This window comes from Chlorocebus sabaeus, chromosome 6 (genome assembly GCF_047675955.1).
Source record: "Chlorocebus sabaeus isolate Y175 chromosome 6, mChlSab1.0.hap1, whole genome shotgun sequence".
NCBI lineage: Eukaryota > Metazoa > Chordata > Mammalia > Primates > Cercopithecidae > Chlorocebus > Chlorocebus sabaeus.
Window position 1 is genome coordinate 43124585 of NC_132909.1, and position 18920 is coordinate 43143504.

The 18920-nt window shown below is 44.0% G+C and overlaps 1 protein-coding gene and 1 long non-coding RNA gene across 2 annotated transcripts in view; one reads left to right on the forward strand and one right to left on the reverse strand.

Moving 5' to 3' along the window:
• LOC140711893 (uncharacterized) lies at window positions 1-15069 on the reverse strand. The gene is made up of 5 exons (XR_012093226.1): window positions 14906-15069; window positions 9579-9752; window positions 7454-8141; window positions 1832-1958; window positions 1-241 (listed from the first exon to the last, which is right to left on the reverse strand). It is a non-coding gene; the product is annotated as an uncharacterized lncRNA (long non-coding RNA).
• LOC103234233 (zinc finger protein 506) overlaps window positions 15064-18920 on the forward strand; it is a 20132-nt gene continuing 16275 nt past the window's right edge. The window contains exon 1 of the mRNA XM_073016760.1: window positions 15064-15220. Within this exon, the coding sequence (XP_072872861.1) occupies window positions 15218-15220 (3 nt within the window). The 5' untranslated portion in view covers window positions 15064-15217. The remainder of the gene's footprint in view (window positions 15221-18920) is intronic.

An 18920-nucleotide genomic window follows, 5' to 3' on the forward strand; every position in this document is an offset into this window, starting at 1 on the left:
TGCAGTGGCGTGACCTCGGCTACAACCACCACCTCCCAGGTTCGAGCAATTCTTCTGCCTCAGCCCCCCAAGTAGCTGGGACTACAGGCACATGCCATCACGCTCACCTAATTTTTGTATTTTCAGTAGAGACAGGGTTTCACCATATTGACCAGGCTGGTTTCGAACTCCTGATCTCGTGTTCTGCCCGCCTCAGCCTCCCAAAGTGCTGGAATTACAGGCATTAGCCACCGTGCCCAGCCTAGAAAATTATATTTTTAAAAATTAGTAAGGATTTAGCATAAAATACTTCTGAAAAACAAGAATAACAGATTTGTACAAATAAAAATAGTGGCAGTACATGTTTGGGAAGGAAGATGCGACAGTACTGGGTCAATGATTTTTTTTTTTTCTTTCTTTCTTTCTTTTTTTTTTTTGAGACAGAGTCTGGCTCTGTCGCCCAGGCTAGAGTGCAGTGGTACGACCTCAGCTCACTGCAAGCTCCGCCTCCCGGGTTCAGCCATTCTCCTGCCTCAGTCTCCCAAGTAGCTGGGACTACAGGCACTCACCACCACGCCTGGCTAATTATTTGTATTTTTAGTAGAGACGGGGTTTCACCATGTTAGCCAGGACAGTCTCGATCTCCTGACCTCGTGATCCCCCTGCCTCGGCCTCCCAAAGTGCTGGGATTACAGGCGTGAGCCACTGCACCCGGCTACTTTTGTATTTTTTTTAGTGGAGACAGGGTTTTATGATGTTAGCCGGGATGGTCTCAATCTCCTGACCTCCTGATCCACCCGTCTCGGCCTCCCAAAGTGTGGGGATTACAGGCTTGAGCCACCGCGCCCGGCGGCTTGTAGGTTTTTAAATTTTACTACCTGGTGCGACTGAATCAAAAATTGGTGGTGGCAATTAGATTTTCAAGTGGGGACAACAATATTTTATGCCACTAAATTTCTGGAATTACCACTAATTTAGAGTGAAGAACGCAGCTCAACTCAGGCATGTGGGCAGTTTGGATTAAGATTAAACATCTTGGCCGGACACGGTGGCTCACACCTGTAATCCCAGCACTCTGGGAGGCTGCAGACGAATCACGACGTCAGAAGATCGAGACCATCCTGGTTAACACAGTGAAATCCCGTCTCTACTAAAACTACAAAAAATAGCCGGGCGTGGTGGCGGGCGCAGTGGCAGGTGCCTGTAGTCCCAGCTACTCGGGAGGCTGAGGCAGGAGAATGGCCTGAACCCGGGAGGCGGAGCTTGCAGTGAGCAGAGATCGCACCACTGCACTCCAGCCTGGGCTACAGAGCGAGACTCTGCCTCAAAAAAAAAAAAAAAAAGATTAAACATCTTGGCCCAGCGCAGTGGCTCACACATATAATCCCAGCACTTTGGGAGGCCGAGGCGAGTGGATCACGAGGTAAGGAGATTGAGACCATCCTGGACAACACGATGAAACACTGTCTCTACTAAAAATACAAAAAAAAAAAAAAAAAAAAAAAAAAAAATTAGCCAGGCGTGGCGGCATACGCCTGTAGTCCCAGCTACTGGGGGGGCTGAGGCAGGAGAATAGTGTGAACCTGGGAGGGGGAGGTTGCAGTGAGCCAAGATGGTGCCACTACACACCAGCCTGGGTGACAAAGCGAGACTCTGTCTCATTAAAAAAAAAAAAAAAAAAAAAGATTAAACATCTTGAAGAAATTATTTTCTAAATGAACAAATTCTGAAGATTTTCTGGAAAAGGGGAAACTCTTTTATGCAAAGAATAAATTACTAAAAAACATTTCACAAAAAGGAAAAATAAAACCTTTAGGGTATATTATGAATTATGTATTCAAGTTATCCTCACCAAGGAAGACCAGGTTTCTGTAATTCTCTAACATCACATCCCTAAATAAATTCCGCTGTGCAGTGTCCAGGCAATGCCACTCCTCCAGAGAGAATTCTATGGCCACATTTCTAAATTGCAATGGTCCCTGAAAAACACACATACACACACATTTTTACCAAGTGGCCATGGGCGGGATTTTTAATTTGACTTAAGGTGAAATTAGAGAGTAAAGACAATAGGTTCTGACTTACAGGACTGACTAAAATTATCCAATAAAATAATTTCGAACACAGAAATATTCTCTAATATATTCTCTAACTGAGAAGAAAGAGCAGCATAAGATCCACAACATCAGTTTATTTATAATATTTTTCTAGATAATAAAGTATAAATTTAAGGGCATGAACACGAACATGTACATTTTTGAGTGCTATATTAACAATATATGGAATGAGTTGTGAATGTTTTTCAGATGAATAAAACATATTGAGTTAGAAGGCATCTCTCAAATTTTAACATGTACAATAAGCTGAAGACCTTGTTGTGCAGGTTTTTTTCTTTTTTCTCAGAAGATCTGGCATAAAGTTTGTTTTTTGAAATTTCTAACAAGCTCACCAATAATGTCAATGTTTTTGTCCCTAAAATGATATTTAGTCAAACATGCAGTAAGGGCAAGAGCCTGTGTTTTTCCCAGTTTTCCTGGCCTGTAAACAAAGATAAGAGCCTTCATTTTCCAAAGATAAATATATAGAAAAAAATAAGAAAAAAAGGACAGCTGCCAGATTAAATGTGATGGTTTGCACATCAGCTGCATAAAGATACTTAATAACAAAGAGAAAAATAATTAACTCTATAGTGAAAAAAATCTGTCAGAGAGCTAGTCCACCAAATGAATCATTAATCATTAACTGCAATAGGACAAATTTTCATGATGTGCTAATGCACACAGAAAAATACAACATCACTGTTGAAATATTCTTCCCAAAGAAAGTAAATAAAATCTGAATTTAACCATAAAGAAACACATGTTATGGAAACTTCAAAGTACAGAAAACTCCTATGTTCTATAATTTTTTTTTTTTTTTTTTGAGATGGAGTCTCACCCTGTTGCTCAGGCTGGAGTGCATGATCTCTGCTCACTGCAAGCTCCGCCGTCCGGGTTCACGCCATTCTCCTGCCTCAGCCTCCCGAGTAGCTGGGACTACAGGCGACCGCCACCACACCCAGCTAATTTTTTGTATTTTTAGTAGAGACGGGGTTTCACTGTGTTAGCCCGGATGGTCTCGATATCCTGACCTTGTGATCCACCCACCTCAGCCTCCCAAAGTGCTGGGATTACAGGCGTGAGCCACCGTGTGTGTCCATGTTCTATAATTTTTAGCAGTAATTTTAAGTAGGCTTCATTTAGCACACTAGAGAGCAGATATCTCCTAATAATTTTTTTCAGAACTTTCTGGGTAATAAATGTCATCCCATTTAAATAAGCATTTTCTTAATCCTGTTCCGCATGGAGCTAATGAAACACACAGATGGAGCCTCAACATTACATGTTTTCGACCAAGCGCGGTGGCTCATGCCTGTAATTCCAGCACTTTTGGAGGCTGAGGTAGGCGGATCACCTGAGGTCGGGAGTTTGAGACCAGCCTGACCAACAAGGAGAAACTCCATCTCTACTAAAAAGACAAAACTAGCCGGGAGTGGTGGCACATGCCTGTGATCCTGGCCACTTGGGAGGCTGAGGCAGGAGAATCACTTGAACCCCAGAGGCCAAGGTTGTGGTGAGCCGAGATCGTGCCATTGTACTCCAGCCTGGGCAATGAGAGTGAAACTCCATCTCAAAAATAAATAAATAAATAAAATTACATGTTTTCCATCTTTACTAAGGACCAGAGTTTTCCCGAATAGAAATCTTGAATATCCACATCTTTCCATGTTCAACAGCCACAAAGGGAAAATTTTGAATATTGCATGTTGGAAACAATTCCTCAGAGTTGCAGAGAAAATGAGCACTCAAACAGAGAATGTTTCAGCAAGACAAATTTACTTCTATGAAAGGGTGCATCTCGCAGATAGAGCAATGGCACGAGCACACTTGGACAAGAAAAAGGAAGGGGGTCTTATCCCTAACACCACTAGTCCCTATGACTGCTGTGTCTTTCCCCTATTGGCCAGGGTTGGACCGCACAGTCTAAGCTCATTCCGATTGACTATTTAAAAGACAGCAACAGTCGGAGCCTGCGAGGTGAGTAAAAATGGTTACAAGCCAGGTGACTAGCGGAGACCCAGGACAGAGCAGGTGACTAAGGATAACTAAGGACTCTAAAAATGTGAGTAAGAAGTGGTTGTTTACTGAAACTAGGGGCAAGGAGACATAAAGATCGAGGAAGTTAAACTTTAAAATAGAGAACAAAGAACAGGGAGGCTGAATATAACTGACTTTTTGGTTCCCTGAAGAAGGTGTCGGAACTCATTGTACTTAATGATTTTTCCCTCTTGGATTTTAAAGGAAGTTAACAAGCTGAAACATTTGAAGAGAAATTTACTGTATCCTACATTGCTGATAAAAAATTCTTTCTGAAAATTCTACATGGCATATAAGAAGCTATGACATAGGGAATAAACAGAAGGCTCTGGGATATAGGAAAGAAATATTTTTCAGAGACCCTTGACTATCATAAGAATTTTAACAAGTAGTTAAACCAAACTCATTAGGGAGGAAAAACACAAGTAGAGAAGTAAAGGTTTGTGAGTACTAAACGCATGGCAGTCCAGGAGGATGAGTAGACACAGCTCTGCATCCAAGACACGTTTACCTGAAGAAAAGCCATTTTTTTTTTTTTTTTTTTTTTGAGACGGAGTCTCGCTCTGTCGCCCAGGCTGGAGTGCAGTGGCCGGATCTCAGTTCACTGCAAGCTCCGCCTCCCGGGTTTACGCCATTCTCCTGCCTCAGCCTCCCAAGTAGCTGGGACTACAGGCGCCCACCACCTCGCCCAGCTAGTTTTTTGTATTTTTTAGTAGAGACGGGGTTTCACCGTGTTAGCCAGGATGGTCTCGATCTCCTGACCTCGTGATCCGCCCGTCTCGTCCTCCCAAAGTGCTGGGATTACAGGCTTGAGCCACCGCGCCCGGCCATTTTTTTTCCTTCTCCTCTTTCTCTGGAATTCCTTCTCAGATGAGATTCTCTAGACAAATTACACCTGCATCTGGAGAATGTGACTTTAAAGGTGTCACTACCACATGTTTACTTGCTAGCATGACATCAACTGGCAGAAAAAGACAGAAAAAGTCCACCCACTTCTGTCCTTAAAACACAAGAGATTAAGGAACAATGAGCTGCTCCATCTTTTCATGTCTTCAGGTGCTCTTTCCTGCCACAGACACCAGTAATTTCTGCTACAGTAATGGAAATATGTGCCACACTGACCTGTCCCTACCAAACCCAAACAGAACCCGCCCTGTGACCACCCTTCAGTGCAAAGGTGGAACTTAACTCTCATGAATGTATTTTGAAGCCTTCGTACCTGATTCTGACCTCACCTTAGAGTCACATGAGGCCCTTCATTAAAACAACACGGATGCTTCCACCCACAACAGGAAACAGGAGCTGTGGGGAGGACACAAGAGATTTCTGCAAATTGGCCATGTGATCCTAATGAGAAGCCTGGGCTGATAACCACCAAGATAAGCACTGCCTCTCAAGCTTTAATGAGCTTATAAATCGCTTGGTAATTTTGGCCCCACTTTATGTAATATGATTTTGCAGGTTTGAAAAGGGTCCATGAATGGGTGTTTTAAACAAGTTTCCTGTCAATGCTGATGTTGCCCCCCCATGGCTCATTATTAGCATTAGTTAGAGACGCAGGCACAGCACAGGGTCCCTTACACTCAGGACTCTTGTCACAACCAAAAACTTCTGGTACAAATAAGAACAACCCATCTCCATCCTAAACTTTTATATTCTTCGCTGGCTCTTTTAAGTTTACGGAGGAAACAGAAGGCAGCAATGTCTCAATAAGTCTGTATTTAAAAAAGAACATGTACACATGTACTAATGCAATGTTTATTAAGCAGGTACTATGTGCTTGAGAGTATGATACAGAGCACTGTACTGGGCATAACAAATTATGTGATTTAATTCTCATAACACCCTGGGAGCTGGTACTAAGGGTTTAATAATTTCCAAGATTTAGATAAAGGGCCCAGCATTTTTATTTCTTCTTCTGTTTCTCTGTCATCAACCTTTTAAAAAAATTGTATGGAATAAAAGCTAAATATAGACAGATTTCAAGCTATAGAAAGAAAGAGTTTAATGTAGTTTAGAGAAAATTTTATTCTGTTTATATTTACTTCTTTTTTTGTCACTTGGGGAGCAACTACTGGATCTTCAGATATAGAAAACAAGTTGCTAAATAGAATGGGTCTGCCCACCTTGGCCTCCCTTAAGGACATAACTAGCTTATGCCCAGGACTCAAAGCACGTCCTGGAATGCACTTACTGATAAGATATTGAGGCAAGCTGCACCAGCAGCTCCTGGGGAAGCGCTTGGTGGATGGCACCCAAAGCCCCTGCATTTATCTCTTTGTGATAGTTTAAGCCCCTGCACCTGGAACTGTTTATTTTTTGTAACTGCTTTGGTAACCAATTAATTTTTTAACTTTTTGCCAGTTCTGCTTCTATAAAAATTACTTCAACTAAACTCCCCCCTCCCCTATTTAGACCACGGTGTAAAAACAAAACTAGGGACTGGGCACAGTGGGTCAAGCCTGTAATCCCAGCACTTTGGGAGGCCGAGGTGGGCGGATCACCTGAGGTCTGGAGTTTGAGACTAGCCTGAACAACATGGAGAAACCCCATCTCCACAAAAAATACAAAATTAGCCGGGCATGGTGACACATGCCTGTAAATCCCAGCTGCTCGGGAGGCTGAGCCAGTAGAATTGCTTGAACCTGGGAGGCAGAGGTTGCAGTGAGCCGAGATCATGCCATTGCACTCCAGCCTGGGCAACAAGAGCAAAACAACAACAATAACAACAACAACAACCACAAAAAGCAAAAACAAAACAAACAAAAACCAAAACTAGCCCCTTCCCAAGGCCGAGAGAATTTCGAGCATTAGCCGTCTCTCAGTCACCGGCTAATAAAGGACTTCTGAATTCATCTCAAAAGTGCATCATTTCTCTCTAACTCGCTCGGTTACAACAGTACCAGCAGCAGGGAAGAATACTGTGATAGGGTAACTCCACTAGGGAGTCCAGCGCATTTGTAACCAACGTTGTTTGTAAGCATCTCGATTACTGGGGAGAGGAATATTATCCCAGATGGTGAATGGAATTAATGGCCACCCCCAAGTGCATCTCCCCATCCAATGTGGGTGCAGGTATCACCATGTATAGGATCTGCATACCCAGAAGGTCCCCCAGGGGACAGCAATGGAGCTACTGTAATCATAGTGTACTAATGTGTTATTAAAATAGGAAAGAGATTGTGGTTCACTGGGGGCAATGTTGTTGATTTGGAGTATGCGTTGACAATTGTCTGGAGAAACCCCAGAGTAACATTAGAGGAGCCATTTAAGGCCTCCAGACAAAGTGGGGGCTGTATGGAATCCGGCCACCAGCACAGCAGGTTTTCAATACATACCATTCCAGGAATATTGGGCAGGATACCAAGGCTTTTGATGGAAGGTGAGGGTGGAGTTCATCTTTTGTCTGACTTGGCAAACATAGATTGCTTAGTGTGATGAAAGGAAGTCCAGGCCAGGGGCGGTGGCTCACGCCTGTAATCCCTCCCTTTGGGAGGCCGAGGCATGCGGATCACGAGGTCAGCAGATTGAGACCATCCTGGCTAACATAGTGAAACCCCGTCTCTACTAAAAAATACAAAAAATTAGCCGGGCATAGTGGTGAGTGCCTGTAGTCCCAGCTACTCGGGAGGCTGAGGCAGGAGAATGGCATGAACCCGGGAGGCGTAGCTTGCAGTGAGCGGAGATTGTGCCATTGTACTCCAGCCTGGGCAACAGAGCGAGACTGTCTCAAAACAAAACAACAAAACAAAACAAATACAAAAAAAAACACAAAAACAAAGGAAGTCCAGGTTGATTGCAAGTGTTGTTGTTGCGGCCACATTGGTAACGACATAGCCATTCAGAAATGTTGTCAAGGAAGATTCTCCAAAGTAGCCCAATCCTGGTGGCCTCTGGCAACTCGACGTATAGCCAGCATTGATTGTGGTTGGCTTCTGTTGCAGCAGTGGCTACCCCATTGATGAATTTATTCTTGGCTTCAGACACAAAGAGACAGGTGCTGACCATTAGCAGGTAGGTTATTCCCTGTAATGACAAAAACAGAGGGGAACATCATATTGTTTTTAATCTTTAGGAAATTGTATTATGCTTTCATTTTCTGCTCCCATAGCTACAAGGTCACCAGCCTTAGGGTCAGGATCTGATGAATGCTGTACCCATATTATAGCTCCAGGATTGAAGCTACCTGTACCAGTGGATCTGAATCCCCCACTTCTGAATGTAGTTTCTGTTGGGGCAGAGATTTCCTCAGGGGTTAATTGTTGACAGGGTACTACTAACAATTGAGCAACCTGCATCTGCAGTTTTATAGGAAAAGAATCTGGAGTGGTATTGTATAAAATGACCTTTGACTCTCCCTGGTAATTGCTATTAATTATACCACCATACACTATAATGCCTGTCATTGCAAGGCTTGAACACTTTGTAATCCATTCATCCGCATTCAAGTTTGCAGATATGGTGGAAATTTTGGCCTGTTGACTTTCCTGCTGAATAAATAGTCTGTTTAGAGAAAGCAGAGATGCATGAGCATCAATATGGAAAACAGGGCCACGTGCGGTGGCTCACACCTATAATCCCAGTACTTTGGGAGATCGAGGTGGGTGGATCACGAGGTCAGATCAAGACCATCCCGGCCAACATGGTGAAACCCCATCTTTACTAAAAATACAAAAAATTAGCTGGGCATGGCGGCATGTGCCTGTAATCCTAGCTACTCGGGAGGCTGAGGCAGCAGAATCACTTGAACCTGGGAGGTGGAGGTTGCAGTGAGCCTAGATTGTGCCACTACACTCCAGCCTGGTGACAGAGCTGTCAAAAAAAAAAAAAAAGAAAAAGAAAAAAAGAAAAACAGTGATAATGGTAGTGTGCGCCAGGATTCAGATATCTTCCCAGTATTGTTTTATCCAAACCTCTTTATTCCCAATTAACCATTCGTTTCATTGTCACTGGGGCATCCAGGTAGTAAGACCATTTGCTACTGACCAAGAGTTGGTCTACAAGGGACAAATCCCTCTGGCTTCCTCCTGAAGAGCTCAGAGGATGGCTACTCGTTCAGTTAACTGGCTGCTCCACCTTTTCCTCCACCAGAAATCCTTTTTTTTTTTTTTTTTTTTGAGACAGAGTCTTGGTCTGTCGCCAAGGCTGGAGTACAGTGGTGTGATCTCGGCTCCTTGCAACCTCTGCCTCCTGGGAGTCCAGTGATTCTCCTGCCTCAGACCCTTGAGTAGCTGGAATTACAGGTGCATGCCACTACACCCGGCAAATTTTTGTATGTTTAGTAGAGATGGGGTTTCACCATGTTGGTCAGGCTGGCCTCAAACACCTGAACTCATAATCTGCCCACCTCGGCCTCCCAAAGTGCTGGGACTACAGGCGTGAGCCACGGCGCCTCACTAGAAATGCTTATTTTTTTATTCTAATTTTTTTTTTTTTTTTTTTGAGACAGTCTTGCTTTGTTACCCAGGCTAGAATGTAGTGGTGTGATCTTGACTCACTGCAACCTCTGCCTCCAGATTCAAGCAATTCTCCTGTCTCAGCCTCCGGAGTAGCTGGGACTACAGTCATACGCCACGACGACTGGCTAATTGTTGTATTTTTAGTAGCGACAGGGTTGGTCAGGCTGGTCTCGAACTCCTTGTGGGGAAAAGAAAGAGAGATCAGGCTGTTACTGTGTCTATATAGAAAGAAGTAGACATAAGAGACTCCATTTTGTTCTGTATTTGAGATATGTTAATCTGTGACCCTACCCCCAACCTTGTCCTTGCAAGAGACATGTGCTGCGGTGACTCAAGGTTTAATGGATTTTGGGCTGTGCAGGATGTGTCTTTGTTAAACAAGTGCCTGAAGGCAGCTTGCTGGTTAAAAGTCATCACCATTCTCTTAATTTCAACTACCCAGGGACACGTACACGGCCAAAGGTCCCAGGGACCTCTGCCTAGGAAAGCTAGGGATTGTCCAAGGTTTCTCCCCATGTGATAGACTGAAACAATGCTGCTAAAAGGTTTATGGAGATGTTTGCATATGCATCTCAAGGCACAGCATTGTCCTTTAAACTTATTCATGTCACAGAGGTTTTTGTTCATATGTCTTACTGTCGATTTCCTCCCTACAATGATCCTATTGTCCTGCCACTCCCTTGTCTTTAAGATGGTAAAGATAATTATCAATAAATACTAAGGGAACTCAGAGACTGGTGCCGGCGTGGGTCCTCTGTAAGCTGAGCGCCGGTCCCCTGGGCCCCCGCTTTTCTTTCTCTATACTTTGTCTCTGTGTCTTATTTCTTTTCTCAAGTCTCTCGTTCCACTTAACGAGAAACACCCACAGGTGTGGAGGGGCAGGCCACCCCTTCATCTGGTGCCCAACGTGGGGCTTTTCTCTAAGGTGAAGGTACGCTGGAGCGTGGTCATTGAGGACAAGTCGACGAGAGACTCCCGAGTACGTCTACAGTCAGCCTTGCCGTAAGCTTGTGCGCTCGGAAGAACCTAGGGTAACAATGGGGCAAACTAAAAGTAAATATGCCTCTTATCACAGCTTTATTAAAATTCTCTTAAAAAGAGGGGGAGTTAAAGTCTCTACAAAAAATCTAATTACGCTATTTCAAACAATAGAGCAGTTTTGTCCATGGTTTCTGGAACAGGGAACTTTAGATCTAAAAGACTGGGAAAAAATTGGTAAAGAATTAAAACAAGCAAGTAGGGACGGTAAAATCATTCCGTTTACAGTATGGAATGATTGGGTCATTATTAAAGTAGCTTTAGAACCGTTTCAAACAGAAGAAGATAGCGTTCCAATTTCTGATGTCCCTAAAAGCTGTGCAGTAGATTGTGAAAAAGAGGTAGGGATAGAATCCTGGAAAGAAAAAAAGTTCACACTGTGAATGTGTATCAGAGCCGGTAATGGCTCAGTCAACGCAAAATGTTGACAATAATCAATTACAGGAGGTAATATATCCTGAAACGTTAAAATTAGAAGAAAAAGATCCAGAATTAGCAGAGCCATCAGAGTCTAAACCACGATGACCAACTCCTCTTCCAGCAGCTCAGATATCTGTAACTTTACAACCTCAAATGCAGGTTAAACAAGTACTAACTCCAAAAGAAGATCAAATAGGAAAAGATAGAGTCTCTGTCATGGCAATGCCAATCCACATACAGTGTCCACAATATCAGCCGGTAGAAAATAAGACCCAGCCGCCAGTAGCCTATCAATACTGGCCGCCAGCTGAACTGCAGTATCGGCAGCCCCCAGAAAATCCGTATGGACAGCCAGGAACATTTCCATTGCCACAGGGCAGGGCACCATATCCTCAGCCACCCACCATGAGACTTAATCCTACAGCACCGCCTAGTACACAGGGTAGTGCGTTACATAAAATTATTGATGAGGCAAGAAAACAAGGATATATTGAGGCATGGCAATTCCCAGTAATATTAGAAGCAAGACCACCTGGAGAAGGGGACCAAGAGGGAGAGCTTCCCGTAGCTGAAGCCAGATATAAGCCTTTTTCTATAAAAATGCTAAAAGAAATGAAAGAGGGAGTAAAACAGTATGGACCCAACTCTCCTTACATGAGAACATTATTAGATTCCATTGCTCATGGACATAGACTCATTCCTTATGATTGGGAGATTCTGGCAAAATCCTCACTCTCACTCTCTCAATTTTTACAATTTAAGACTTGGTGGATTGATGAGGCACAAGTACAGGTCCGAAAAAATAGGACTGCCAATCCTCCAATTAACATAGATGCAGATCAACTATTAGGAATAGGTCAAAATTGGAGCACTGTTGACCAACAAGTAATAATGCCAAATGAGGCCATTGAGCAAATCAGGGCTATCTGCCTTTAGGGCCTGGGAGAAAATCCAAGACCCAGGAACCGCCTGCCCCTCCTTTAATACAATAAGACAAGGCTCTAAAGAGCCCTACCCTGATTTTGTAGCAAGACTTCAAGATGCTGCTCAAAAGTCAATTGCCGATGAAAATGCCCGTAAGGTCATGTTATGCCCAGACCGTTTATTCCCCGAAGAAGACCACCAGAGTCCAGAGTCAAAGCTAAGCAGCAAGGATCTTTATTACAGGTTCGAACCTGGAACTCTCACTCGCTCGTGAAACGAGACGGGCAGGAGAGCTCCCCCACTGAGCTCCGAACAGTGTTATATAGTCTAAGAAAAGTGGGCATAGAATTATTATACAAATCAGATGTATGATTGGCTAGTGTTTGAACAAGGCGATTTGGCTAACTATGATTGGTTCCCGCCATTTCTGATATTTCGGTTCAACCCTTGAGGCGGGAGAGCAGTTTTACACAAAGGCAGTTAATTATATTGCGTCAGGTTGCACAACCGGTTTATGGCAGCATGGGTGTATCTTACTTAAACACGTCTTGTGACCCGGCCTCAGAAAGAAAAACAGGTACTTACAGAACTTACGAAATCTCTGGTACGTGCAGAGATTAGAGAGCAGAACAAAAGGGTTTAGCAATAGGGTGTAGCGGGGGAGCGGGTACACATTTTTGTGTGTTTGTGTCCTTTCAGTCATAGTGGAGTTGATGGCATATGAAAACGCCAATCCAGCCGGGCGCGGTGGCTCAAGCCTGTAATCCCAGCACTTTGGGAGGCAGAGACGGGTGGATCACGAGGTCAGGAGATCGAGACCATCCTGGCTAACACGGTGAAACCCCGTCTCTACTAAAAAATACAAAAAACTAGCCGGGCGAGGTGGCGGGTGCCTGTAGTCCCAGCTACTCGGGAGTCTGAGGCAGGAGAATGGCGTGAACCCGGGAGGCGGAGCTTGCAGTGAGCCGAGATCTGGCCACTGCACTCCAGCCTGGGCGACAGAGCGAGACTCCGTCTCAAAAAAAAAAAAAAAAAAAAAAAAGGAAAACGCCAATCCTGATTGTCAATCAGCCATTAAGCCATTAAAAGGAAGGGTTCCCGTAGGATCAGATGTAATCTCAGAGTACGTTAAAGCCTGCGATGGAATTGGAGGAGCTATACATAAAGCTATGCTTATGGCTCAAGCAATCACAGGAGTAGCTTTAGGAGGACAAGTTAGAACATTTGGGGGAAGATGTTCTAACTTGATGGACATGGGCCCAAGGAACACAAAAGGACTGGGCCCAAGGAACACAGTCCTTGGGTGGGCCCAAGGAACACAAAAAGGTCAAGTGGTTTTAGTAATTGCCTATTGTTTTTCAACAACTAATGTATAGGAATAGATTGAAATAGAGATTTCTCCAATACAGCGCTGGATGAAAGCCTCAAGCAGCTCACACAACCTGTTCCGGGACTTGGTGACCATTGTTTGTGTCCACGTTCAATTGACTTCAAATTTAATATTTAACTTTTCCTCCACACCAGACTATGGAGGATTCACCACCAGACCGGGAAGCAACAGGCTGGGCTCCAGAGTCGGACACCCATCCATGCACAGACAAGGAGAGGTCTCATGAAGCTTCCGCGCAATCTGGGACCCTACCTCTTTTTGTAACGAGTTCTTTGGCATGAGGCCCAGTCATGAGGACCCTTCACGAATGGGCTCAAGGAACACAAAAAGGTCAATTTTTTTTTTTTTTTTTTTTTTTTTTGCAATTGTCTATTGTTTTTCAATAACCAATGTATTGGAATAGATTGAAATAGAGATTTCTCCAAAACAGCACAGGATAAACGCCTCAAGGGGCACACATAACTTGTTCCAGGACTTGGTGACCATTGTTTGTGTCCAGGTTCAATTAAGTTCAAATTTAATATTTAAGTTTTCCTCCACAAATTCCCCTGTCTTGATGAATTGGCTCTGTCTAGGCAAAGGGCAAGGTGAACCCCTTGGGCCGTTACACAACCTCCACCTCCTGGGTTCAAAAGATTCTCCTGCCTCAGCCTCCAGAGCAGCAGGGACTACAGGTGTGCACCACCACACCCTGCTAATTTTTTGTATTTTTAATAGAGATGGGGTTTCACCATGTTGGCCAGGCTAGTCTTGAACTCCTGACCTCAAGTGATCTGCCCACCTTGGCCTCCCAAAGTGTTGGGATTACAGGCTTGAGCCACTGCACCTGGCCCTAAATGATTTCTTTCTACTTCCTATAGCAGTTTGAAAGTAAAGGTTGTTTCAAATGGAAAAATTAAAAGAATGTGGATAAAAATAAAATATAAAAAGTTAAGAAAAATTACAAGAAATTACAAAATATATATGTAAATCTGAAGTGTTCAAAAATGACAAATTTGATTTATTTGTAAAGTTTTATTAAAATTAGCTTTACACTGTTACCAAAGTAAAAGTTGATTTTCTCTTGAACAAAAATTTTATGTATTATTAATACGACAGCAGAATACTTCTGTTCACCTTTTGAATACATTCAAAAAGAGAGAGAGTAAAAAAGAGAATTTTCCCATGCTCTGGGGTGGGTCTGGCTCAGCTCAGGGAGGAAGTCCTGTTTGAAAAGGCGGCAGCTGGCCGGGTGCGGCGGCTCACGTTTGTAAACCGAGCACTTTGGGAGGCCGAGGCAGGCGGATAACTTGAGGAGAGGAGTTTGAGACCAGCCTGGCCAATATGGTGAAACCCCGTCTCTATTAAAACTAGAAAAAAAATTAGCCGGGCATGGTAGGGGGCGTCTGTAATCTCAGATACGCGAGAGGCTGAGGCAGGAGAATTCGCTCAACCCAGGAGGTGGAGGTTGCATTAAGTCAAGATCACGCCATTGCAATCCAGCCTGGGAAACAAGAGTGCAACTCCGTCTCAAAAAAATAAGAAAATAAAAGAAAAAAAAGAAAAGGCTGCAGGCTTACACTGTTACTCTTCACTCAGTCCAGCATCTGATCACGTCTTCTGTCACTTAGGACCTGAGGGGGCGGGGCCTTAAGCATTATCCAATCAGGGACGCTGGGCTGCAAATCGTCCAGTCAGGTAGGCAGCTGGAGCGAACAGGACTGCTTCCGGCTTCCGGCCTTGGCGTGCCCATTGTCTCTCCGCCGTCAGAGCTCCAGGTGTCGTCTTGCTCTGTGGCATCTGCTCCTAGAGGCCCAGCCTCGGTGGCCCTGTGACCTGCAGGTATTGGGAGAGCCACCGCTAAGACGCTGGGACCCCCTGGAAGCCTAGAAATGGTGAGTACCGGTTCGACATCCCGAGAGACGGGGAGGGACTGGTTGGAACTGGGGAGGAAGTGGCTGTGGCAGAATTTAGGCCTCCCGGCAGTTAGCTCCGCAGTCTGCGCTCCCAAGTTCTGGTTGCCCAGTTCCGCCTGAGCCATAAGATGGCGGCTGCGTTGACAGCGGGGCCCCGGGCCGTCCTATCTTTTCCTTGCTCAGTGACTGTGCCCTGGCCTGGAGCCCTCTCCGGGCAGCTCTGCACCAACAGGTCTTTCCCAGATTGTTTAGGGACCACGGGAGGGTCGTCAGGGGAGAATCCTGACTCGGGGTACGGGTTCATGAATGGGAAGAGCTTTGGTTCGTGGGGTTCACAGTTTCTCTTTTCTCCTATTAAAAATTTATGGGGCCGGGAGTGGTGGGTCACGCCTGTGATCCCAGCACGTTGGGAGGCCGAGGCGGGTGGATCAGTTGAGGTAAGGAGTTCAAGACAAGCATGGCCAAAATGGGGAAACCCCATGTCTACTAAAAATACAAAAGTTAGCTGGGTGTTATGGCAAACGCCTGTAGTCCCAGCTACTTTGGAGACAGAGGTGAGAAAATCGGTTGAACCCAGGAGGCGGAGGTTGCCATGAGCTGAGATCGCGCCGCTGCACTCCAGCCTGGGCGACAGAGCTAGTTTCTGCCTTTAAAAAAAAAAAAAAAAAAAAAAAAAGCGAGGAGTCATCGCAAAAATATCAAATAATTTAATCAAAGAGTGATTCAAGAATTGTAGAACACCCAGCTACAGTTTGTGGTTTGTGGTCCATGGGAGGGGCTTGAAGGAAAGACATTTATAAGGTGCATGATGAAGAAAACCAAATTCAATAATTGGTTAGGTATACTTACGTAGTTTTTATTTTTTTATGTTTATTATTTATTTATTTATTTTTTGAATCTCGCTCTGTCGCCCAGGTTTGAGTGCAGTCGCTGGATCTCAGTTTACTGCAAGCTCCGCCTCCTGGGTTCACGCCATTCTCCAGCCTCAGCCTCCCAAGTAGCTGGGACTACAGGCGCCTGCCACCGCCAGGCTAATTTTTTGTATTTTTAGTTGAGACGTGTTTCACCGTGTTAGCCAGGATGGTCTCGATCTCCTAACCTCGTGAGCCACCCGCCTCGGCCTCCCAAAGTGCAGGGATTACAGGTGTGACCCACCGTGCCCAGCCTAGTTAGGTAGTTTTTAAATTTGTACAATCGAGGTGGAAATTTCTTGGTTATGTAATCAGAGTTTAACTGGCAGTTTATAGTTCCTTAAGTCTGAATTTTTTTTCCCCTAATGTAGTAATTTACCAAAAAATGCACTTGAGTTTTGATTTTTTTTCTTAGAGGTAGGAATCTGGGTACTAGAGCTTCCTCATTCTAATTGCCTGCCACTTAATTATTTTCACACCCCACAGGGGACTGATTTTCCCTGGCATTTTTCACATGTGTCCCAAGGAGGGCCTCAAGTGTACCTCATGTTCCTCAATTAATTTTTTTTTTTTTTTTTTTTTTTTGAGACGGAGTCTTGCTCTGTCGCCATGCTGGAGTGCAGTGGGGCGATCTCCCTGCAACCTCTGCCTCTTGGGTTCAAGCAATTCCTCTGCCTCAGCCTCCTGAGTAGCTGGGAGTATAGGCGTGTGCCACCACGCCCAGATAATTTTTGTATTTTTAGAAAAGATAGGGTTTCACTTTGTTTGTCAGGATGGTCTTGACCTCGTGATCCGCCCGTCTCAGCCTCCCAAAGTGCTGGGATTACAGGCGTGAGCCACCACGCCTGGCCAAAAGTCATTTTTTAAAAAGCATTGCATAACGCTATTGAAAATATGTTTTTTTGTTTGTAAATATTTCCCATGAGAAGAAAGCAAAGAATAATTCCCTGATACTGTATTGTAAAAACTATCTGTGCCTCTTTGTCTTTTATTTTTCCAGAGAACTTACCGAACGTTTTTGGGTCAAGATTACCCTCTGGAAACTTAATAGGATGATGCGTCCTCAGCCAACCTTCAGTGGTCCTGGGTTTTAGTACTTTCTGGGGATAAACCAAGATACCCACCATGGCTATGTCTGCTAGAGTGTCTAGTGAATATTAGCTCTTGGGTCATTTTATGCCGTAGGACCACCTGAAGTATGGAGTGTAGCCTCTGAAGGGAGCAGGTGGCAGCCTTGGGGTTGAAAGACAGATCCTGGTGCACTTTTTTTTTTTTTTTTTTTTTTTTTTTGAAAAGCTAACCCCTTGCGACAGGAAGATTGTCTTCACTCAGCCTAGCTTCCATTTCTTGGAGACAACATTGCTGGTCAGCCAATCAGATGCTGGTATTGAGGGGAAAACAAATAATTTCTGCCCCCTGGATTCTCTTGCTTGGGCAGCAGAAAAGTAGTGAAAAATTTGTGAAAAAACACTTCAAAAGACAAAAAAACTGACCCTAGTGAGATGGCGTAAAAACTTAAGAAAGTAAAATGCACATGGGGCACTCACTGGGGCATAGTGCAGTGTCTCCTGGGAGGGTAGTTATTGAACATGTAACTGAACAGGATGGGGTGAGTGATAGGATCTGTACCTTGAAAAGATTTGTTCACTTATTTTAACCTCAGGTGTTTTTGTTGTTGGTTTTGTTTTGAAATAGCCTCTGTTGCACAGGCTGGAATGCGGTGGCTCCATCTCAGCTCTCTGCAACCTCTGGCTCCTGGGTTCAAGTGATCCTCATGCCTCGGCCTCCCGAGTAGCTAGGACTACAGGTGCCCACCACTGCACCCGTCTAGTTTTTGTGTTTTTAGTAGAGGTGGACCGGCCGATTTCAAACGCTTCTGATCTTAAGCGATCCACCTGGTTTGGCTTCCCAAAGTGCTGGGATTACAGGCGTGAGCCACTGCACCCAGCTGCATCAATTTTTTAACTGCGATTTGCATTTTATTAGTAGGGCTTGAAAGGTAACAAAATATTTACAAAGGACATAAAAGAGATGAGTTTCAAAAAATTAGTATTTAATTATATATTTGTTAATAATTCTCATTTATCTTTTTCTTTCCCAGAGTGAGTTTAGGAATTTTCTCAGGTGTGTTTTTTATAGCTGAGTGATTTCAAACAGAATTCTAAGCCGTAGCTTTAAGCATGCTAGCTACCAAAGGAAAAAAGTAGGGAAAATCTCTCTTCCATTTTGGCTGTAGACAATGAAAATGTTTCCACAGGAAAATCTGGTAGATAATTGATGAGTTATATAGATTCGTCAAAACATCAGTACCTCCTTTTGCTGGGTAAATTTGTGACAGTGAATATCTCAGTTCTATATCCTGTTGTCTTGATTTCTGAGTTTAATGCTAAATTATATGTGATGAAACGTGGTACTTCTAGAAGTGTTCCCATATGACTAATTTTTTACTGCATTATTTTTAATATAATAAAATATAAATAATAATATATTGTCTGAAAGAAGTGGATATATTTGCTTTTCTTATGGAGGTATAAAATGCAAGCACCTTAGCCAGGTGCAGTGGCTCATGCCTGTAATCCCAGCACTTTGGGAGGCGGAGGGGGGTTGATCACTTGAGGTCAGGAGTTTGAGACCAGCCTGCTCAACATGGTGAAACCCTGTCTCCACTAAAAATGCAAAAATTAGCCAGGTGTGGTGGCATATGCCTGTAATCCCAGCTACTCCGGAGGCTGAGGCAGGAAAATTGCTTTAACCTGGGAAGTGAAGAG